General features: G+C 42.0%; 1 protein-coding gene across 1 annotated transcript; it reads left to right on the top strand.

Annotated features, from left to right (window-relative positions):
- The first annotated feature begins 1673 nt into the window (after positions 1 to 1673).
- On the top strand, positions 1674 to 13318 carry LAG3 (lymphocyte activating 3). Its single transcript, XM_063294674.1, has 8 exons — positions 1674 to 1936; positions 2231 to 2366; positions 2506 to 2732; positions 3303 to 3560; positions 4023 to 4316; positions 7866 to 8153; positions 11363 to 11478; positions 11699 to 13318. The coding sequence occupies exons 1-8, from the start codon at positions 1882 to 1884 to the stop codon at positions 11801 to 11803; spliced, it is 1479 nt and encodes a 492-aa protein (XP_063150744.1). The 5' UTR covers positions 1674 to 1881; the 3' UTR covers positions 11804 to 13318.
- The last annotated feature ends 10661 nt before the right edge of the window (positions 13319 to 23979 follow it).

Genomic DNA, 23979 nt, shown 5'->3' with positions numbered 1-23979 from the left:
TCAGTCTTAGCATTTGGCCTTCATGGCTCAAGAACATAGTTGTTCTCTGCCATAACTCCCGCCCTCTGGAATAAGCTACCCCCAGAGATAAGGCAAACCCCCACTCTCCTGGCCTTCCCGAAGGGACTCAAGACGTGGCTGTGCCACCTCGCTTGGGGTGGGAGGGGGGACAGTTTGTTGTGTGGGTGGCTGGCACCATGATATGGCCCTGGGAAATTTTAACAAGACTGATTTTACCATCTTGGGTTTTAGTCTAAATATTTCATATTTTATATTTTAGAGTTTTTATTATATTTGTATATGTATATTTTATAATGTATCTTTTTAATTGATATTTGTTACTGTTTTTAATTCATTTGTAAACCGCCCAGAGTCGTTTTCGAGATGGGCATTGGAAAAATAAAATAGATAGATGATAGATGATAGATAGATAGATAGATAGATAGATAGATAGATAGATAGATAGATAGTCAGTCCGTCAGTCAGTCAGTCAGTCAGTCAGTCAGTCAGTCAGTCCGTCCGTCCCTGGTGGCCCTGCAAAATTGCAATTGGCATATTGTTAAAAATTGGAAAAGAGAAAAGAAGCAACAAGGCCCTGGAAGTATTTTATACAATAGATTCCCCCTCTCTGATGCACATCCAAAAAGGAAAGAAACTCCTTCTTGAGGAATAATTCTCTGAATGCTTAGTCATGTTGCAAAGTGAACAAATGCATGAGTTTTGACAAATCAGTTAATGACCCAGGATTACCCTGTCACAGGGCAAAACTGGCATGGACTAGGAAGAGGTCGCAGTAGCTCAGCTGTCTCCTGGCCATTCCTTCTGAGTCCTGCTCCCCGAAGTAGGATCAGTGCAATTAATTCCTCATGATAAATGCAGAAAGAAGTGGGATAAATCATGTTTAACTCTTATGAAAAATATCAACTTGTTTTTCTGGGTCTTTGGCTTTGAGGAAAATCTACTAGCAGTGTAGATTATGCTTGTTTATCCACCAGCCTGAAATCAAATGTTCCTTTGAAACTAATTTTGTGAACATTTAAGGGTCCTGGCCACTTCAGTTGGAGAGACACCCATTTTGGGGGTTGCATTTGTGTTAAATAAGATCTGTGTTTATGTGAATTTTATTAAAGTTTTACAAAGAACATAAAAACACTAATGAATAAAAAGTAAAAGGGAGGGAGGAAAAGAAATAGAAAGAAGCTTCCAATTTCCTCTGCAGCAAATTTAAGTACAATTACAAAATTAACTTTTACTCTATGATTACAAAAAAACCTCACTTTTTTCTGTTATCCATTTTTTTTTCTAATCATCAAAATCACAAATCATAAGTGCATTTTTTCCCATTTCATGCCAAAAGTCTATAAGGGGTTATAAGATCTGTGTTTATGAAGCACTTCGAACATCATGAATTATTATTATTATTATTTCAAAGAAATTCAAGAGAAAACATAAAGGGGAAAACTTCAACACTTCAAAGAAAAACACACCTAGGGTACTGCCTGAGAAATTAGCCCTATATATATTTTCCACTGCAGGCAAAAACAATAGTTAATGAGTGGTCAGAATGAGAGAGAAACAGTTTCCATTGTAGGGTGCTTTCAGAACACCACTCTGTCTTCCTGCACATGTTTTTGCTTTTGCTTTTTTAGAAAAATTGGGGTTAATTTCTCGGCTGTGACGTTCACTTCAGTACAATCAGGAAACCAACAGCCCACCTGCAATATAAGGGCAACCCTCAGTCTTCTTTGATCATAGATTCTCCTTTGCTACCTTAGCCTGGATCTCTTGCATAGACCAGGTCAATCCTCCCCCATCCAGAGCCACGCTAAATGTCAAGGGAATAAGGGGGCTGGAGGACTGAGCTTTCCCTCTGATGCCACGATGGCTGTAGTCTTGCTTTTCTGCACTACAGTCCTCATTCTGCAGGTGACTGATGGTAAGACAAGAGAGTGCAGGTAGATTTCTTGCTTTACAGTGGAGGTGGGGGAAGAAGATCTACAGCAATTGTTTAGGTTTTGCATCAGTTGTTGCATTTGAACCCTTGCTGCCTAATATGAGATCCTTCTCTAGCTGCATTCCATGTTTTAAAGCCACAGACTGTCCCCTTCCAAGTCTTCTTTCACCCTCCTCTATCCTGGTTAGACTGGGGGCTGAGCTATATTCGTAACATCCTTTTCTTGCTTTGGATCAATACTCTTCATGCAAGCAGGAAATATTCTTTCTTCAACAGGAGAGAGGTGCAGGGTGTGGGGCGAGGAAGGCACTCGAGTGACGCTTCCCTGCCATTTGAGTCCTCAGAAGGTGAAGGACAGCTTGAGGCAGCTCTACGAAGGATTAGCGGTTCACTGGGTGCGGCACGGAGGCAGGTAAGGCAGGACGATCCAGTTCTACCTACGTTGGAAGGGAGGGCTGAGGAGGTCAGTGGTACCTCTCTTTTATTTTCCACTTTTTCCTTTTCCTTGCTACCAGCCACTCATCCAGCACAATTTTTTTCTTTGTGACCAGTTCCTCCACGAAACGCCATTTGGTGCTCAAGGTGAAGCCCAGTGGGCTTAAGAGTCTGGGCCATTCCATGATGCACCGAGTAACTGTCTGGGACACTGGCTTTCTTAAGGGAAATTTTTCACTCCAGATTGAGCCACTGCTGAAGGAAGATGCAGGAACGTATGAGGCACAAGTGAGACATGGAAGTGAGGAATGGCACTGCCAGTTGGAGCTTGGTGTGGTGTCAGGTAGGTGGATTGGATGGCTGGCCAAGGATAAAAATAACACAACCCTCTCAAAGAGGAACAGCGACTCTCACAAGAACAAGGCTGGAATCTAGAGCTGGCTGGATGCTTTAAAAAGCTTGGCTTCATTGCTAAGCCAGGAGCAATTCTGAAGCTGCATGCATTTATGGGATTCAGTGTTTCAGCATTTCAAAGTGATTCATTTCCCCCATTTAATAGATGTAGTAAGATACTTAAGACTGTTATACACCAATGCTTGTAAAGAAACCCACTGGACTAAACTAAGTAGGATGTGAAAGTCCCCACTACCTTACCTTGTTGCTCTCTATTACTTTAACCATGTTTTCCTTTTTCCTGTAAGGCATATTCATTTAAAAGTATCAAAACTGGGCTGGGAGAGTGCTTCAAGAAAACATGGTTCCCTTCCCTCCTCAGACACTCCCTCCATATCATAAAAACAAGAGGTCTTCTGAACAAGGCAGACAAGAAAATCAATACATGCAACTGTCCCATCGGCTCGGGATCATAGTGTGTCGTATGAATATTACTATACAATTTTCCTTTTCTTAACAGTCACTGCTCACCCTTCTCGTCCTCTAATTGAGTCTGAATCTATCAGGCTGAACTGCAATTCCACCCACCCAGGAAATCCCACCAACACTCTCTGGTTCCACAGAGGTGTCCTCATTCACACCTCCTACCGGCTCCATCCTATGGGCCAATCTCTGCTTATCTCAGGGTCAGTCAGTAGTGACACCGGGCCGTGGGTCTGTGAACTCACCTTTGCAGATGGGGAGAGAATTGCAGCCAGATACAACCTGCAAGTCATAGGTGAGATCAACCTCCTTGTCTCACCTTTACTTTTGACACACCATAGAGCCAGTTTGGTGTAGTGGTTCAGGCACCAGGCTAGAAACCGGGAGACCGTGAGTTCTAGTCCCGTCTTGGGCACAAAGCCTGCTGGGGGACCTTGGGCCAGTCACACACTCTTAGGCCTGGGAAGCAGGCAATGGCAAACCACTTCTGAAAAACCTTGCCAAGACAACTGCAGGGACTTGTCCAGGCAGTCTCTGAGAATCAGATACGATTGAACAGATTAAAAAAAAAAGATTGCCTCATTTTGGGGGGGGGAACCAGCATAAGTAAAAACATGCTTATCTCTCTCTCATTCTTAGTGTTCTTGATGAGTCAGAAAGGAAAATTGTGCACTGAATTCTAGTTATCACTCCCTTTTGCACTCCCTGGTGATCCACCGCTAAACACTGAGTGCTCTTTTTAATATCCTCTCTCTAGGATTTGCTGAGCAAGCCCCCTCTGTCATCTATACAGCAGCTGGATCTGATGCTCATCTGCCCTGTGTCCTGAACTCCAATCCCAGGGACTATGGCATTTCAGGGATGGCTATCCAATGGAGCTACATGGCAGGGAGAGAACTGAAGGCAAAACCCACTCCCAGTTATGAAAACCATCAGGATTTCACTCTTCATCTCCCCACTGTTGGATTAGATGATGCAGGCCAGTATCTTTGTGCAATCACCATCCAAGGCGTTACCATCATTGAGAATGTCACCCTGGCAGTGATGGCAGGTGAGGAAGGAGCCTGTAGCTGACCCTTTCCCTCCCTGAAGGGATTTCCCCTGAAAGTTAAGGGAACATAACCCACTCCCACCTCCCAGCACCACCAAAGAAGTTTGGCTGGTCAGCACATTTATCCTATGAGGAGGGCCACCAGAATATTTACCACTTGGGAATAACTGAATGGGGTGTCTTTTAGGTGTACTGAATTACAACTCCTATCATTCCCAGCTATTGGCCAGGCTACCTGGAAAGGTGGAACTGATGGCCAATGTATCCAGAGAGCAACAGGTGGGGGAAGCAGATCAAAATACATGTAGGCACAAACCCACCTAAGCAGAATAGCCTGCAGAACAGGGCTCTTAACTTTCTCGTCTCATGGGCTACTCTGAGGGTTGAGGGAAGCCTACAGACCTCTTCTCAGAAAGATGCACTTAAGTGCATAAAATAAAACATATAGTTATGGAAGGAAACCAATTATGCTCCAATACAGTTATCAAAAGATTAAAAAGTAACAAATATGGAATATAGTAATATATGCACTTCTTTATTTATCCATTAAATCAATAACAAGACAATATCCTTTTTTAAGGTATAATCATTTTAGATAGTTGGATTTACTGAAGTTAACAAACATTCTTGCAGTCTACAGGCAATAAATTACTTTGTTGTCTACATACATTATTGAATGGCAAGCTAAATTTTAGTGAAAATACAATTACCATTTTTTTCCTGTCCAAATTCATAGACTCCTTGAAATCTATCCACAGACTCCAAGTGAAGAACCCCTGCTATAGAGTTATAGCTAAGACCTTCCCTTAAAATTTTTGTATTGCTCATCTGAGAAAGAAAATCCAAGGTTGATACTCTATGGTTACCTACCTGAGACTCAGCCACACTGAATGGAAACACTGACTTACATTTGGTGGTACTGGAGCTCTGGAGGGCAGGCTTGAGGCTGGGTTGTATTCCCACTCCTCTGAATTCTTGCCTCATCCAACCCTCATCCCTGCACTCAGAGCTTTCAGTAATGTAGATTTTCATAGCTATGATTCCTTGCAAGCAGTGACTAGTTGGTTTCACAATCCCTGTTAAAAGCTTCCTAGCTTGATTTTTTTTCCTGCTTCTGGGAAAATGAGTTTTGAGGAAAAGAGAGAAAGAAGTCTGGGCACAGAACAGAAATTTTCTAGAGCCGCTTCTAGGCTTAAGGGGCATTAAGGGAAGAAAAGGTGTTCAATGTTTTTATTTATTTTGTACCTTTGAGTCAGTGTTGGACTAGTCTCTGCAGGTTTCTTGGCAAGATTTTTGGAAGTTGCCTTCTTCCTAGGGGTGAGGGAGAGAGAGAGAAAGAGACAGTGACTGATCCAAATCACCCAGCTGGCTTTGTGCCTAAGGAGGGACTAGAATTCACATTCTCCCAGTTTCTAGCCTGGTGCCTTAACCACTACACCAAACTGACTCTCATTCAATATTCTCCAGCTCCCTAAAAACAGTTGAGAATGTTGGAAATGGACAACCAAAGGAATACTGCAGTGGAGACCCAGGTTCAAGTGCATCTGCAGTCATGACAATTCACATGAAACTTTGGGCCAGTTATTCTCTCCTAGGCTTATAAAGCTGGGGAGGAAACTCCACACCCAGAGGACTTTTATTGAAAATGCCCTTTGTTGGTCTCCTTACAATGAAAAATTGGCAAGTGCAGTGCACTCAAAAGAGCATCCAAACTAGATTTTAGTTTTATTTATTTATTTTATTTTCTATCCCGCTTTTATTTTTTATAAATAACTCAAGGTGGCAAACATACCTCATACTCCTTCCTCCACCTATTTTCCCCACAACAACCACCCTGTGAGGTGAGTTGGGCTGAGAGAGACTGACTGGCCCAAGGTCACCCAGCCGGCTTTCACGCCTAAGGTGGGACTAGGCCTTAGGGACTCTCCCGTCTCCTGGTTTCTATCCCGTTGCCTTAACCACTGGACCAAACTGGCTTGACAATCATTCAGGTATATAAGGAAGCACACATGCCACCAGATTTCCAGGTCCTAAGCCTTATATTGTTTTGTGTGCTAGGAGACATATCTTGAATTTAGCTCAATAACGAACTGTTGTATTAATCCTTTAACCACTGTTAAATAATTTTGTTGGGTTAGATTTGATTTAAAAAAAAAAAAGAGCACTTATATATACAAACATATACTGTCTACTTCCTTGGACAAAAGGTGATTTACAGTCTATGCATACTGTAATACCACATGTTACAATACTGTTTAACAAAAAAGGTGAGAAGTAAGTTTACGGTAGAAAGTTTACTGTATTATGGTGTTATTGCATATAATATCAAAGTATAGAAATTAAAACAGATTGTTTAGCATGACTTTTGCATAGGAAAAATGATGCAATAATATTCTAACATGTTGATATACAGTAATGTTAATTCTAGGATTGTACTACATGCAATAGTGCTAATATAAAAATAGTTTTTAAAACTTTGGTTTTGGGGGAGTGGTCACAAATTGGTATAGTATTTTTAAAATTTTGGGGAGAAAGAGTCTTGTTCCACCTTAACATCTGACAAATTATTATAGCATTACTTACCACACACTTCATTTGATGCAAAAAATGTAGTATTATGCATGCATATTTTGTTGATCAATAGAATAGTGACTACAGAAGTCAAAGAGAAATTAAATAAATTAAAGAGTGTTGCAGACACCAAAATAATGGCCATTCATAAAACAGCTGGTGTGAGATGCAGTGAGATTCTTGCACTGATGTACTGATTGGCATTCTATTTTTGGAATTGTCTTACCTTGATTTCAGTAAAAAAACAAGCACACTAGACAAGTTTTATCAATGTTTTAAAAGATTGATTAAAATAAAACAAAATGATAGTCCTAAAAGGCTGCCATCTGCAACGATTATGGCAGCAATTTCATGCCCTGTGTCACTCATGGAACTGCCTGCCATGGTGGTGGTCCTTTTTGCTGGGCCCTATCAGTTGGTGCTAGGAGGGTCCTGTTGGAACCCGCTGTCAAAGTGGGTGGCCTATGAGGTCCCACAGGGTTACATTTGCCTCACAGGAAGTGGAAAATGTTCATGGTATCATTGGGAAGGTCATCTAGGGCTTTCGAGGTGGGTGTCAGCAGTATTATTATTATTATTATTATTATTATTATTATTCAAATTTAATGCTGATGACACCCAACTTTACTAGTCCGTACTATCCAACTCAAGGAAGAAACGATACGATTAGACTGGATAGGGTGAACAACCTGAAATTAAATCCAGAGAACCAGCATAGTGTAATGTCTATGGAGCTGGGCTAGGACTGAAGAGACCCAGGTTCAAATCTATCCTTAATTACTCATTGTGTGACTTTAGACCAGTCATTCTCTCTCAGCCCAGCCTAGGGTTGTTGAGGTGTGGGAATAATTGGAGTAGGGAATGCTTTATGCAAGACCCAGGTCACAGTGCTGCAATCTGATTAACTTAAATCAGTGTTGCAGGAGGAAGGTGAGAGGGACAGACCTTGGTGATTTCTGTTTCCTTCCTTTCCTTCAGTCATTCCCAGCACTGTTGGGCCAAGAATTGCTGAAGGTTCTCACTTGGTCCTCATCTGTAACCTCAGCTATTATAAAGGAGAAGAGCAATTTCAGTGGAAGTGGCTGGACTTGGAATCCACCAGCAGCTCTCAGTCTGAGTCTGTCTCCATGAGGCCTGAGATCTTGAAATGGGGCCCAGTCCAGGAATTCCCCCAGGTGTCACCAAGGGATGCAGGTATCTGGGAATGCAGTGCCCATGGTCCGGAGGGGAAGCTGGGATCGGTGCAGTATCACCTGGAAATTGCAGGTATTCTTTGTTTCTTTACATGTAATTGTTGAAATGTATACTTCACTCTAAATTACATGGATCACAACAGCTCACATACTTATGTTTAACAAGAAAAACAGTAAAAGCTTCAGAATATTGCTATAAGAGCTTGGATTAAACAGATCCAGAAAAGCTTGGACAAAGTAGGAAGTTCTTCTGGTATTTGAATGACGCTGGAATGCATCCCAAGAACTTGTTTGGGGACAGCATTCAAAAGGCAGAACACCAGTAACACCCTACCCACGCCCCCTCCATCAGCTGCCCTAATTCAGGTGGCAAGAAGATTGAAAGATCTCCTACCAAGCTCTGAAGGTACAAGAGGCACAGGCAGGATAGCATCCAGGCACACTAGGCCATGCCACCAAGCACTTAGAAGGCAAAACGGTTCAACTGGGCTTGAAAACAAACTAGAACACAGGGCAGTGGGTCAAGCACCAGCATAACAAGATCATATTGCCCAATTTCAGTTGCCAGCCTCACAACCTGCTTCTGAACTAAGAGTTTCCAAATTACCTCCAGAGGCAGGCTCAGATCCCTGCAATAGTCTGATCCAGACAACACGAGGGCAGGCTATCCCTGACCCGACAGAGAAAGTTTATTGCGAGGCTTCTAACGGTGGGGTCGTGACCAAATTGGAGAGAGGGCGGGGAGGGGGGAATGGTTAAGTTTTGTTCGGCTTGCAGACACAAACATTTGTTCAAGCGGGATCGTGATCTGGCCGGGCTCCAACCACGAGCCGCTGACGTCATCCCGCCACCAACAGTCAGGGTGCGCTCACTTCTTTGCTCGGCCCCGGGGCTCGTTTGCAGCTTTTCTCCGCAAGGAAGCTCCGAGGTTTTCCCCCCTACCCGACTAGGAGAAGCCGCCGCGGCACGTTAAGAAGTGGGGCGACCCAAGCTGCCCGGTGTCGGCCCTGGGCTCTGCTTATGCGCCCAGCCGCTGATGGGAGGGAGGGGAGGGGAGAGAGAGGGAAAGAAGGCGGCCAGCGCCGCCCCACTCGGCTCTTTCTGCTTGCGGGAGCCGCTGATGCCCTGGCTGGGAGGAGCAGAAGCAACAGCGGCAGCTTCCCTGCTCGCCACAAAAGGAGGAGCGAGGTGGGGCCAAGACAAGGCAGTCCGCGCTGGAACATCGCCCCAGCGCTGGGTGGGCACTGGCGCATTCCCACGTACAGCAGACGTAAATTGCGCGGACTGTCTGCCTGCCTCCCTCTCTTCGGGCTCTCCTTCACCTTCCCCTGAACAAAAGATAGCTGGGAAGAGGACTATAGAGGATGCTGTTTGTTTTTTTCCCCTTCAGACGTTTCATGCTTGGGCTTTGGTGCGAAGGGGGAGGAGAGAAGTCCTGCGCTCGTTTCCTTTTTAGGCGGGGTGGGGAACAATTCTGTCCTCTTGGAAATCGGAGCTTCTTTTTAAAAGATGGTCTGTCTGCAGTCAGTGGACTGCCTCCAGCCCTTCCCAAGATGCTGAGCTACACTGACTGGCATCCCTCACTCTTGGTCAGCCTGGCTAAAACTATTGGGGGTTGCAATTCAGCATCATCTAGTGGCCTGAGATTATAGATGCAGATGTCATTACAGTATTAAAATTAGGGGATCAATTTACTTTGTGCCCAACCCAAATGCCAATGAAACTTTTATTTTTATTTGGGGGAGGGAGTGACACACACATCCCTGTATTTAGGGGGTCACAGCACTGCAGTTTGAGAACCCCTGGCTTCATTCTGAGAAGAAGACATGCATTCATTCATTATCCCACCTTTATTATTTTTATAAATAACTCAAGTATTAAAGACGGTTCCAACAACAGGCCCAAACAGCAAATTGAGAGAGGCAGTGTGGTCCTAAATAGGCGGAACACCATTTATTCAGCAGATTAACTGCCCACCACTGAGACTTCCAATGTACTTGGTTCAAGCCACAGTTTGTTACATAGTCGGTTAACTGCTCAAGACAGTTTTTGTAGCTTGTCTCCCTTGCATTCAATTTAAGAGGAAGGGATAGATGTCATCTGGTTATTAATTGCACATCATTTCAAATCTCTGGATGATCTCACTCAGAAATTTTATATAGAGACTGAAAAGCAGAGATAGGCTAAACCTTGTGGGGCCTCAGAGTAAAGCTGTGGACTTCCAGGTTGGAATGGTGGCATCATAAAATTCAGACAGTCTGCTCAGAAAATTTCAATGATTAAAGAGACTGAAAGCTTCAGAGAGGCCCAGAAGAATTAACTGGTCTCTCAGCACTCATAAAGGCAACTAAAGCGGGCCTAAAGGATACCTGGAACGGATCCAGATAATTGATTTTAACCAATTCACCCACTGTTCCAAAATGACCCGGTCTTAGGCTTTTGTAGGAACAGGCAACCTTTTCTGATCAGTAACCCAATTTGTATTTCAGGGTATCAAAGAGCATAGCAATGGTGATAAAGCTGCTGTAGTGGTTGTGATAGATTTCTGCCCTATTCTCTTAATTTACCAGGTGGAGGCTTAAAGTTATTCAATTGTACCTTTTATTTCATTTTTAAAAATCAATCCATTAAATAATAGTTGGTTTGGGAGGAAGGAGGATCCCAAGAGCCACAAAGATAAAGAGTACAATCCTACATGCAGGAATACATCCTCTGAAATACAGTGGGATTTGTTGCTGAGTAAACGGGGACAGAACTTTCAGCTTGACAATTCCTTCTGTGCTTCCCAATTCCTTCCCAATTGGTGCTTCCCAGTTCCTTCTGTGTTTTATGTTTAATCCAATCTAGGATTATGAGCACTGCCGTTAGATTAAAAAAATTATCTTTGCTTTTACCAGTATAATCATTATTTACTTAACTACAGCGTGTATGCTGTTCAGTTCTAAATGGCTTTGTTTAAATCTCCAGAAGCTGCCATTTTGCTACAGCCATCAGACAATTGATTTTCCATGTGATATGACATGCACAGTAACCTCACTACTGTTGTTTTAACTGCTCAGGTTTTATAGTGTTCTATTTTTTTAGAAAGCTGGCCAAAGATAATAGTTGAATGGAAAAATTAACCTGTAAACTTTGAGGATCCATGGCTGCTTCATGCAACTCTTTTAATTGTTCTCTGTCTCAGCTAAGCTAAAGATTGATTTTTGAGTTAGCCATTTTCTGACCCTCTCTGATTTTTTTTCTCCCATTCTAGCTTTATTTAGTTGTAGTTTTGTCTTGCAGCCAGTGCCCAACTTGCCAGCTTGCCGCACGTATCAACTGAGATAATATTTGGTCTGTTACTCTTTCTCCTTGTTGTTTTACTCTCCGTCATAGCGTTGATCTACTTGAGACGAAGGGTAAGTCAACCCCCCCTTTTTTTCTGTTTTTGCCTATCTTAATTTTCCATCCAAAATCAGTGGGAAACCAATCATCTGAAAACAACTTGATTAAAATGAAGTGAACATAACAGAGTTTCTTTGTGATTACCCTTTTCCCCTGAAGAACAACTGATAACACTGTAAACTGGAACAGAAGACAGGATGTAACTATAATTTCTTTTACCTTGATTAATTTTAGATGTATACCCTAAACTTCCAAGCATTGGATAAGATTGTGGATGCTTTGCCAGGGAAAGGAGAAAAGAATGAAAGCCAGCAGAAGACTCTGCAGTTGGAATGCTAAAGGAAAAGAAGGAAGAAGATCCCTTATATGAGAACTGCCAGGAATGGCCAGACAAGCCTATGAATAGATTTCTGTTGGTTTAGGCCAAGGGTCATTAAGCCTACTGTTCCTTAAAGGGTGAGATAGATCCTCCTTGAAAATGTGAAACTTGGATGTACAATAGTCCATTGAAGGAGAGGATATGCAAACAATTTATTCAAGTCAAATTTAAAAGATCCTCAATTATTCCTGGTGAATTTTGCAGAGATAATTGCTCCGTCTTTACTTCTACCACTCCAGACTGATTTGGGATAACTGCTTGGTACTCCCCTATATTTTTTTTCCCTTTTGTTCAAGTTTAGTAGAATCAGATAAGTCTTGTTCATTTCTATCCCTTCCCCAAGGCTATTGTTGGATAAATGTCGTGATCCACAGATTTTCACACAAACCAGTAGTTTGTGTTACAATAATTGCATGCCAAGATACGATCACATGTTCTGCTGGGGTATGAATGGTTAGTGCAGAATTCAGAGATCCAGGAGGTAGAAAAAAAACTGGTAAAATGCGAAGTTTGTTTAGATATCTATCAGTTGCAGAGGTGATGATAACTCCCTGCATATTTAAATAGTTTTACTTCAGACTTTTCTTTCTGTAAGATTTCTCTGCGTAGTAGCAAGCACTACCTTCTTGGCATATTTAGATGCAGTTTGGATCTTACAGACTAGAGAGAATAGAAGTCTCTTGATTCCATATATACTGCATTCTTCTGTTTAGCTTGTTCTTTAGTGAATAATATCACTTTTATAATAACGCTGTTATGACTTTTAATTATGTTACAAGTATTAGTATTGTTACAAAACTATAAAATAATAATCAAGCAAACCTTTAACCTAAAGTCTTTACAGGTAGTCCTCGCATAGTGACTGCCTCAGATAGCGACCATTTGCAGTTACAATGGTGATGAAAAAATAACTTTGCAACCAATGACCGTATTTACGACTTTTGCAGGTCTGTAAAGCAAAGGAAAGCTGGGATAAGATTGTAAGCATGTTGCAATCATGTGATTTTTCACTTAGTGACTGCTTCACTTAATGACCAAGTTACCAGTCCCAATTGTGGTCGCTAAATGAGGACTACCTATATTTCTAGTGCCAGCCAGATCTGCTTTATAAAAATCTGCTCTCTTCTCATTTACTTGTTTCTTTATTGTTATATTCTAACAAATGATTTAGTGAAAAGCATTGTACAGGGAAATCTGAGTGAAGAAAGCTGGAGGAAGGGGACCCAGTGAGGTTGGAGCATGGTCAGTGGACCATAGAAAGCTGGCTGAGTATTGACGGGGTGTGGAATGCTGAATGGTGCTCATGAATGGAAAACAGTGGAGAAAGGGGATTTAGTAGCTGGAACATTAAACAGCACAATTTTTTTTGCAGAACCTGCTTGTTGTTCTCCCGTTTGTAATCCACAGTTCTATAACAAATAATTATCTATGAAAGTACATCTCTTTCAATAAAGTAATATCATTTAGACTTTAAAGACTTGTTGAAGTCCACACATCTTAAAGTTGCTAAGGTTGAGAAACACTGTTCTAAATCCATGTTCAAATCCTGCCAGCTGTCTGATGGGCTGGGGAAACTGCATAATAAAGTGGGATTGGCAACTCATACAGGTTGCCAGGTTTGAGAGAATGAGTTCCCTTGCTTTACCTATGGTTTAATGATGGCTCAAAAGATGCTCCCCAAAGAGCTGTTGGGCAGGATGGTGTAGCAGCATGGTGAACTGGGAGAGCTGGCTCTCTCAAAACCCAGTGGCTCCATGCTGAGAGAGGCAGGTGTGAGAGAGGCAGCTCTCCCATGTTACTGCACAGTTTCCCCAACTTGCTGGGCAACTGGTGGGTGGGCTTACTTTAGGGTAGGTTTATTATATATTTTATTTTCTATCCCACCTTTATTATTTTTATAAATAACTCAAGTGGCGAACATACCTCATTCTCCTTCCTCCTCCTATTTTCCCCACAACAACAACCCTGTGGGGTGAGTTGGGCCGAGAGAGAGTGACTGGCCCAAGGTCACCCAGCCGGCTTTCATGCCTGAGGTGGGACTAGAACTCACAGACTCCTGGTTTCTAGCCTGTTGCCTTAACCACTAGACCAAACTGGCTGTCCTTAGGTAAAGGTAAAGGTTTCCCTTGACGTAAAGTCCAGTCGTGTCCGACTCTAGGGGGCGGTGCTCATCTCCGTTTCTAAGCCGAAGAGCCGGCGTTGTCCGTAGACACTTCCGGGTCATGTGGCCGGCATGACGACACGGAACGCCGTTACCTTCCCACCGAAGTGGTACCTATTGATCTACTCACATTTGCATGTTTTCGAACTGCTAGGTGAGCAGGAGCTGGGACTAGCAATGGGAGCTCACCCCGCTGCGCGGTTTCGAACCGCCGACCTTCCGATCGGCAGCTCAGCGGTTTAACTTGCAGCGCCACCGCGTCCCTACTCCCCCACCTAAGGCTGTCCTTAGGTTTAGTCTTTTTTCAAAACTCCACATACTCGCAGTCTTGTGAAAGTGCAGTGTCTTGAAAGAGCATGAAACCCATGCTCAAAACCCAGCAACTCCCCCACCCCACTCAATAGTTATGGGGAGCTGCCTGTACAGCAATGGCTGAAGATGTGCCCACCTCTTTCCCAGGAGGAGAAAAAGGAACAAGACTGACAGTGCAAAAGACCTGAGGGGAGGGACATTCTCACCACACCAGTCTGAAGTGGCCAATAGGCATTAGGCTGGTCCCATTTGTTCTGTGTGTGCTATTTTGATGGATTCCAACAACAGGGCACCATAATTATTTATCTCTCTGTCCCTCCATTACTTTATCTGGAAGTTTGCTAACATGACACTGCCATCTAGAGTCTATAAGGTAAAGGCAAAGGTTTCCCTTGACATTAAGTCCAGTCAAGTCTGACTCTAGGGGGCGATGCTCATCTCTGTTTCAAAGCCGAAGAGCCGGCGTTTGTTCGTAGACACTTCCATGGTCATGTGGCCAGCATGACTAAACAAGAACGCCATTACCTGCCTGCCGAAATGGTACCTATTAATCTACCCGCATTTGCATGTTTTTGAACTGCTAGGTTGGCAGGAGCTGGGACTAGCAACGGGAGCTCACCCCGTCAGCAGCTCAGCGGTTTAACCCGCAGCACCACCGCGTCCCCACAGAGTCTACAAAGAAAAGAGCAAAAAAGAAAGAAGATTTATTTACTTACTTACTCCTCACATTTATATATGACAAATCTGAGGTCCTTTCAAGATTTTAATATTACATTTGCATAAAACATGTTTCTATATTACACTTTTCTTCCAACATTGATGTTCATGAGCTTATCCCTTTTTATTCTTAACAAGACACCTCTGATATCATGAGTGTGCATGAGCAGCAGAAGTAGAACCACTACTGCGTGGGGGACTTAATTCAGCCTCAAGGGAAGGCTTTGGTTTTGAGTGAAAGAGCTTTGCACAGTGCTTATGGTGCACCTTGGGGGGGGGGGTTAAATGTATATATAAAAAGCAAGGAACAGCCAAAACAGCATTTAAGCATAACTCATGCAACACTCTTGAAAGCCAGAATGAGGCAGCATGTGCGTACAGCCAAGATGATGGACAGCATGCACCTGCATCTCTCTTGAAGGCTAACCAATGGCTGAGCAAGGATTCAAAATATCTCTCCCCAGATCTTCCCAGTTCCTGAGCACTCAGACAGTAAACTAGGGATTCCATGCTGGATCATTTCCCAGCACACTTGTTACATCCTGACTCGTATGGTAGTTTCCCAGCTTGTTATTTAACAACTACGAAATATGACCTAGACATTTTTTATGATCTTACTAAAATTTATCTTAAATCTCCTAAGAGCTAAAACTCTTTCTCATTGGGCCAGCTAGGAATGTTTCCAATTAACTTACTTTTAAAGAGGAAGTCGACATAATTTCATGTTCTGAATGAAAATTACTTAATTTTTTAAAAAAATGTTTGGGCATCAGATTATGAGCTGCCTAGGATTGTTTTATGTGAGATAGGTGGCCATGTATGTTTCTAAACAAACAAGCTGAGGGAGAATGGGTCAGAGTAATGCCAAATAAGTTTTTCTCATGGACTGGATCAAACCCTTTCAGGAGCAGGCTGAGCAAAGTAGGGGAGGCTCTGAAATCAGGGCAGGCCCCTCCTGCTGTTGTGGAAAGGGTTGCCTGTGGTGGGCTCAACTGTTGTTTGATTGTCTCCCATGTGGGCCAGTTGCCATTCTAATACGTAGCCTCTACTCACCTCACCTTAATTCTTCTCCAAAGGGAATTAATTAAAAACATGCACACAAAAACAAAATAAACATTTGCTGTATAAAATAAAGCTAGTGCTTTGAAAAAAAATAGTCAGGCAGACAAACATTTGCCGTTAGGAGAGTTGGACCTTCTTGTTTCACAGTGGGATAGTACTTAGAAGCTCACCTGCAGGTCTCCACAAAGGCCGTGTCCCCACTAGTGCTTAATCAAGATGCCCTGGCAACATCGCTTCTGGGCTGTTACTGTCTTTCCTCACCTTATCCCCACTACACGAGCAAACCAGCCTGAAGCTGCCCTTAGCCCTGTCAGTGTTAAAGCACGTTCTTCCATGCACCCATCAGCAACCTCCAGGATTGAAAATCTATTAAACTTTGCCCCCCATTATGTTGGAAGCTAAGCCAGGGCAAGTAGTGGTTGGAATCAGAGAGGCACACTGGTAGTTTCAGGCTAATACCAACATACCCCTTGTCATCCTCCCAGATCAAACGTCCCCAGAACATCTGATCCGAATCGCATGCATGAATGGAGTCAACACGTGTTGAGACTTGCGAGTCAGCAGAAGTGGGGGGGGGGGGGACAAGCCAGGAGTGTGAAAGCATCTTGTGTGGACTGTCTCTGGCATCCAAGGTCAGCCAGCAGAGCCGTTGCAGACACCTGCACAGAACTGAACGGACTGGCACAAAAAGGGGAGCTGCATACCGAAGGGGGAGGGGTTGAGCTCATTAGGATGTTTAACTTGGAGAAAGCGCGGGAACGTTTTCACTGTACTGCACACTACACTCCATTAAAGAGATTTCTACTTTAACCACGTATGAATCAAATTGAATGGTAAGCTGAGTAGGCAGTCATCACACCCCTTCTCTTTCAGTTAGTCCTGTCTGATATAATTCCACTGTTGTTGGCATAAAGAACTTGATAGAGCACAGCTGTGAGAACCCTCCTTGGACTTTGCCCTCCTCTGGGGGGGAGATGGGCGGTAATAAAATTTGACGAATAAATAAATAAATGTCAAGATTAACTTCCTAGCACAAGGGCTCTTTTTGCATTCCTCTGGCAACTCAGCTCCAGCTGCCTGCAAATGTTTCCCTGCTACAAGCTCATGACTACTTGGATAGCACAATATGACCTGTGGTGGTTGTCATTTTACATCCTTTATGACATGGCGGAAGTAACTGGCAGCCGGTAATTTAAATGACAGTCTATCCAAGTTACACAATAATGGTAGGTCGCTCAGCCAGCAGTACTGTGAGTGCTTTAACTCTGTTGCCCTTGCCAGTTTAGGACAAGGCTGAAATGTTGTAACAATGGAATTATGGGAACAACCCCTTTCCCATTGTCTCCTTAATAGAGCATGGAGAGATCTGAAAGTCAGCTTTTGTTGCATACATAAAGAAAGGAAAGGAAGAAGAAAGAAAGAAAATAAAAGTAAAAGTGCTGCTTGTGACTCAAAGACCTGCTGCAGTGCCATGATTGGGGACTGGTGATTTTTTCCCACACCAGCTGGTGATATACAGAAGAAAGAGGGCAGCAAAGCTGAAGGACTCAACCAGTTGCTTTGGCATCCATGCATTGTGCATGCATAAACCTGCACCATTCCACCAGTGAGTCGGCCCAGTGAGTCCAAACAGAGGCATATTCAGACAACTGGCAATACTGGGGAACAGAGACAATAGAAGAAGAATAGAGATCTGCAATGGGAAACTGCAAATTTCATGCTGGCCTAGTTTTCTGCTGATTAAAGTATGGGTAGATAGCCAGGAGGAGAGGGGGGAAAGCCTATGGTTTGTATGGAGAACAGAAAACTCTTATTAGGATGTTCAGTTTCTTACTTTAGGTGTCTAGGAAGCATTTGTGTAACAGCTACTTTCTTCTAGTCATGAAGATGAAAAGCATTCCAAGTCTTTTATACTAGTATGTCCTGGTGCAGGTCCAAGTTTTATCCTATCAGTTCAATTCCACATACAGGTGATTCCCTTTCCTTCTTCACACACACTGATTACATCAATATTTTTAGTTACTGTACCAATATTGCTAAGCAACCATCTTAATGTCAAATTTTTTTAGGACAACTTTGCATTCTATATGATCCATGCAAGTGCTTATGTTGAAGAAACAAGTTAATTCTGAGGACAGTGATACTTGTATAATTTAGTTGCTGCCAAGGGCAGCGTATTTTCATGTTTTCAGCAGATACGACAGTTTCAGTGTGTCTGGCACATGGTTGGCAAACATTTCAGCGGTGGATTAAATACTTAAAATAGTTCTACCTCACCCCCCACCCCCACAGTTCTGTAAAAAGTTTTTTTTAACTACCATGTTAAAAGTCCTCAACAGTTGAAAGTTATATAAACCAAAATCAGAGCATTCCTTATATCATATTTTGATTTCACCCTCTCATTGTTAGGAGAAATGGCTGAGTGTATCATCATCATCTTTTGAATCTGACTGCTGCCAAATCTAATCAGACTCAAGACAGCTTATAGAGCAACAGTTAAAAAAATATACAACAATATAAAACAACAAAACAAAACAAAGAAAATGGTAAAAGCAATATAGGAAAATAGGAGGAGGAAGGAGTATTAGGTATGTTCGCTGCCTTGAGTTATTTATAAAAATAATAAAGGCAGGATACAAAATTAATGTAATGTAATGTAATGTAATATAATATAATAAATATAATATAATATATCATATCATATCATATCATAACCTCTTTAATAATCAAAACCAATAAACAAAAACACTCTACTACAATATTTTAAATTAGTAATGTTTACTAATTGTAAACAATGTCATAATAAAAACCTCACAATTGCAAGCAACATGACACTCCACCATCTTGGTCTTCCCTGCTTCCCAGAAGGTCATCACATCACGTCAACAAACTTCAGTCCCTGCACTTCAAACTTACAAGGCTTTTAAAAATTGCCAAACCATCTCCTAGCAGGAGTATGAAATTTAGAAAGTTAACAAAGGGGCCAACCAATCAGAGATACATTACTATTTTTGGCATGAGAGGGGCCCTTTTTGATCCAATGACACTGTGCCTCATGCCCTGCAACTGCATAAGCTCTTCATCAGTCCCTTTTTTCTGTGGATGGGGAACTCTGGTTTTCAAAGAATGATTGCTAGTTCAGGAATGGCCATACCAAACTTCCTTGGACTTGAAGGTGTGTTCTGAGTTCCTGTGGGGGAGGACAGCTTGATTCAGCTTGATAAGGTCCTGAAATCCTGTGGTGCAACTGAATGGCATGACCAGATAAGATCTATACAATCAGCATTGCTCATGTGCCTTCATGACAGTCAGAAATGGGGGTATGCTAGCAATGTATTTGCTTTTATTTGTGAGAAGGGGGAAGCAATGTATTCTAAGGAGGCCAATGTGTGTTACTGAGCTATTGGTCAGCAAATAAGCACAGATTGGCTGATAGTTCTCTGTGCTCAACTACTGACCAGAAAGCCAAGGTGCCAACTGGCTGTTTCCTCTGTTTGCTTTCTTTACAAGCAGGCAAACATGTCTGTAATCATATATCTTGCTGCTGCAATTAATCAAAACAGTCCTGATCAATCTTGGGCACATTTTAAATTAGAATCAGAAGGATTAGGAGATTGAAAGTCTAGTCATCTGGAAATAGCATAATTGACTAAGGGTAGATGTGATTGGCTGCTCATCCAGGTTGCTAGAAAATATTTTGCATGTAATACTTTAACCCTTAGCTTGCAAGTTTGATGAGATCACCATTATGGATGTTCCAGCACTTGCTGCTGCTTCTTTATGTGCTTATATAAATTCCATGAAAGACTTTTGGAGTAGGATTGCCTTAGTTAAATATATTATTGTCCAACAAGGATATGCGTAATCAAGGATACATAGGCAGATATCTTCAAACACCTTCAGTTACACTTTTGAAATCAATGTCATTTAGTTTTTTCAGCAAGAAAATTGAAGGAGAGCCATTTTATATGAACAATATAAAATATGGCACAAAAGTTTCCCCCTTAGTATCTGGGCAGGCCCACTGTTACTAATAGCTGCTTGGATATACAGTCATTGATCTATTTGTTACATCTGTTAATTTCCATACAAGCTAGTACTTAATATACATGTAAGCTGAACACATATCACAGGAACTTGTGACTTTGAGCAATGGGCTTTAAGGCTGATCATCCCAAAAAAGTACAGGCAAAAGTCCTTACCAGTAATTGTTCAAAGAACTAAAGTAAACTCAAAACATGCATCAAGAGAATCACACGTCAAACGGAGGATGTTATTTTTCTTGCTCATTTATGGAAGGCCAACAAAGGAGTTAATAAGCTTGTCATACTCATCAAGGCTCTGAAAGTTATTCCCTCCTTTCTCAGTGAGAGTTTGCTTAAAGGTGGTCTTGACAGAGATAAGTGGATTTCATTACATTGAGCAAAGTTCTGTTCTCCCTCTGAGTTAGCCTCTGCGTTGTGCCAACTGTTCTTTCTGACTCATAATAGTGTCTCCTCTCCTTTTGCAAGAAGAAAGTGATAGTAGGAGTATCCTGAAAGACTCTAATTGGTGTTATTTGGAATGCTGTCAAAAAGTCTTTCATGTGAAAAAGCACTGAGGGAACACTGGTCTTCTTAAATTCAATTGTAATTTATCTCCATCACAATAAGATAGCAACCGTTCTCTGACCTCCAAATGTTCAGGGTAAATTTGACATTGTATCAATTGTTTCAGAACATTTAGAATTGCTTTCTCTGAGCAATATTTACCTCTATTAAAGTTGATCCTTCTAATTTGTAGGAGCACTTGGTTTAATTGTAGAGTCTGCCTGACCCCAGAGTTGTTCTTATTGGGGAACTGAGTTATTGGGTTGATAAGGTTCTCTGAGACTCCATTTCACTTTTGAGCTGGTTTTGTTCTTCTCTTTTCTCTATTCAGTCTTTCCTCGCTAATTTCACTCATTTTACTTTCTGCATCACATCTTCCTCTTAAGCAGTTTCGATAACCTCAGCATTCCTGTACCTTTTGTATCCTCATTGTTTGAGTACTTATGAAGAAACCAGTCCAAAAGTTGTTTTAACTCCTCCACTTTGTTATAAACCTTATCTGTCTATAAACCTTTCTAACAACCTAGCTGTTCAAAAATAGAAACACAGTAAGCATTGTTGAGTTGTAAAACAGTGGTTTAACTTATGCTCACTTGTACTTTCTCCGGGTTGGCTCTGAGGCTCATTTATCTGCTCTGTAGTTGTTGCTGTGACTATTTCTTCTCCCTGACATCTAAATTCAGCTGCTTCTTCTAATAAGGCGAATTCCCCATATCTATTGCTCAATGATAGCAAATTTAAATCATTCTGAGTGCTTACTGAGGCTTTAGATGTCAGCAAGTTGTCAATTTTCAGTTGTTTTGACAGTCGGTCCCATGATTGTCCAGAGCTTATCCTGCCTCATTTTTTAGAAGCTTTGCAGATCCTTTCTAGAGTTACCCTTTTTTATTTGTTAGATTGCCACAACATTTTTATTTCCCTTCTCTGTGTAGCTCCCTGTGGCTTTTCTATCAGGTCCAAGGACCTGACAAATTATTTTAATAGTAAGGTGATATAAGTAAAAGAAATTCCCCATTAAAATAGTAGCTTAGAGTGCAGCTCAGACAGAGTCATGCTCCCTCAGTGGTGACTGCTTTCCTCTACAGGGAGTTATGTTATTAATAGATCAAGGAAATGAAAATCAAACATAAAATACAAGCAGTATGTAAAAACAGCAATGCAACACTCTGTGAAAACATCTGGATTTGTGGGAGAGTGTGACTAAACAAGCCAAATTTCTTACTTAATAGTAGCCCTAAAGAGGAAGAAAAATGCCAGCCAAAGTATTTCCTAGCAAAGACATGGCTACTTTTGGAAGGAAAGAGAAATAAGGAAAAAAAATTCAAAGTGGTTAACTGTCTTAACTATTGCCTAGGTTTTGGGAGAGGAGATGGGGAAACGAAGGGCTAGAAAAGAATTAAGAGCAAATTTAGCTGAGGAGAACTTATTGGAAGTAAGCTTCAGAAGAGCTGTTGAGTTTGTAGTAAAACATTATGAAAAAGGCACAAGCTGTATTTGCAAACAAAGCTAATCAAGTCTGCTATTACTAGAAGTAAACTCTTACACCAGTGAATCAATGGTAGATGACATCCTGGAATACTACCCTGGTCAAATGGGAAGTGGCCATCTCCGAAGAAGGTCCAGCATGCTGTTTTTGTTTTTAAAGAAATGCTGGCTGACTGGAGTGATGCTATCATGAACAGAGTAGGGGGAGTCTTACGTACGCTTCCATCCTTGCCTACCCCTGCCTCGTTTCACTGGCCTGTATTAAGAGGGCAGTGGGATTTCTATGGCACCTTTGTTTTGTAGGGGAATTCCTAGGAATTTGCCTCTGTGTCAATCAAAGAAAGAGATGGTTCTCTCTCTTGGGCCTATCTTCTTCATTCAAAGGACACAACTGCCCTGGGGGAATTTTGCATATCATGCTAATGCTTCCTTTCCTCTTGATTCAGTTAGATGTCTTGTATGAATATAGTAATAGAGGAGAGGCTTGTGGATCAGTCAGAGAGAAGACATGGAGTTATTGCAAAGGGATGCCTGTCCTTTTCTGCTGGGTTGTGTGCAGTAGCAGTTGGGCTAATTTCTTTTGCAGAAAAAAGGAGAGCTAGAAAGATAAGAAAGGGATTTGCTCAGTTAAGCACCAGGTATGGTACAGGAATCTTTCCTGGGCTGAAAGAATCCTCCAAATCTTGGAATTAATGAGGGATTTTTTATTATCTGTTCCTTACCAGACTTAGTAATTAGAATAAAATAAAAGGAATCTGTCACTCCTGGATGGCCACTGGATTTGGAAACACATTTTTAATGTGTCAGACAGAAAGAAAAAAGTGAGAAATTGCTTTTCTCCCTCAGTTCTAGGATGAGGAGACTCTTCTACTCTTGGCCAGAGTATTTAAGGAAGATCCTTAACTTTTCACAAGTATGCCGGCTTGAAGGGAAGAGAGGGGAAGAGATAATCTCAGTGATTATCCTAAGCAAAAGGAGTCACTGAAGTTATCAGATCAGAATATGATGAGTTTGAATTTGGGAATGATAAGGCACTTCCTCACCACTACCATTGTCACTCCTCAAACTCAGCTTACTTCTGTGTGGGACTCCTCTCCTGCCTCTAGGTTCCCACCATATTGTCACCACTGGGCAGCAGAGCCAGTATACTTTCAGCATAAATCCCAGTTCTGGTTTCCACAGAGCAGATTATTTTCCCACCTTTCACCTCACCTGTCTCCCGGTTCCTTGGCTGCATCCATTCACCACAGCTGAGAAGCTGCCCTGGAACCAGATATCTTAAGCTGAGTAGAGAAGAAGCTACGCAGATACTTTCTAGAGATCCTTTTTTATTTGTTAGTGGCCACATAAAGAGACATAGCACAGTAAGGACAAGAGAAGGGGTCATAGACATTAGGTGATTGCCAGTTTTTTACTTCTCTGATGGTCAGCTGAAGGACAAACTGGTTAGCTTACAATTGCTTTGCCTGACCAGTTGTAAGGCAATGCAAAGGACACTACAGGATGGTTACTGAGGAGTGGGGGTGGGCTGAAACCAGTGGCTGTGTAGAAATGCCTTTAGAAACAGTTGAATAATTCATGCTTATCTTCCTTTCTCCTGAGCTGAAATATTGAGAACAAGGAGCAAAAACAGGGCCCCGTCTTGAGCAGCTGCAAGGCTTCCAGCAAGAAACTGCAATAGCAACAACAAAAAACAACCTCTCTCACTCTGCCCAAAACAAAAAGAAAAGCCTGACACCATTCCTGAAGAGAAAGAGAAATGGACAAATGCTTGTTAATTTCATCCCATCTCACTCATCTAGGCCAGTAT

The sequence above is a fragment of the Candoia aspera genome, chromosome 2, assembly GCF_035149785.1.
Source record: "Candoia aspera isolate rCanAsp1 chromosome 2, rCanAsp1.hap2, whole genome shotgun sequence".
In the NCBI taxonomy this organism is placed as follows: Eukaryota; Metazoa; Chordata; class Lepidosauria; order Squamata; family Boidae; genus Candoia; species Candoia aspera.
The sequence above is the reverse complement of the archived record's forward strand: the minus strand, read 5'-3'. Positions and strand labels throughout refer to the sequence as shown.

What these genes read in the sequence shown, in the direction of transcription:
- LAG3 (XM_063294674.1), top strand. Translation starts at nt 1,882, where the DNA reads ATGGCTGTAGTCTTGCTTTTCTGCACTACAGTCCTCATTCTGCAGGTG. An exon ending in GGAGCTTGGTGTGGTGTCAG is followed by an intron (nt 2,733 to 3,302) that starts GTAGGTGGATTG and finishes TTTTCTTAACAG; the next exon opens with TCACTGCTCACCCTTCTCGT. An exon ending in CACCCTGGCAGTGATGGCAG is followed by an intron (nt 4,317 to 7,865) that starts GTGAGGAAGGAG and finishes CCTTTCCTTCAG; the next exon opens with TCATTCCCAGCACTGTTGGG.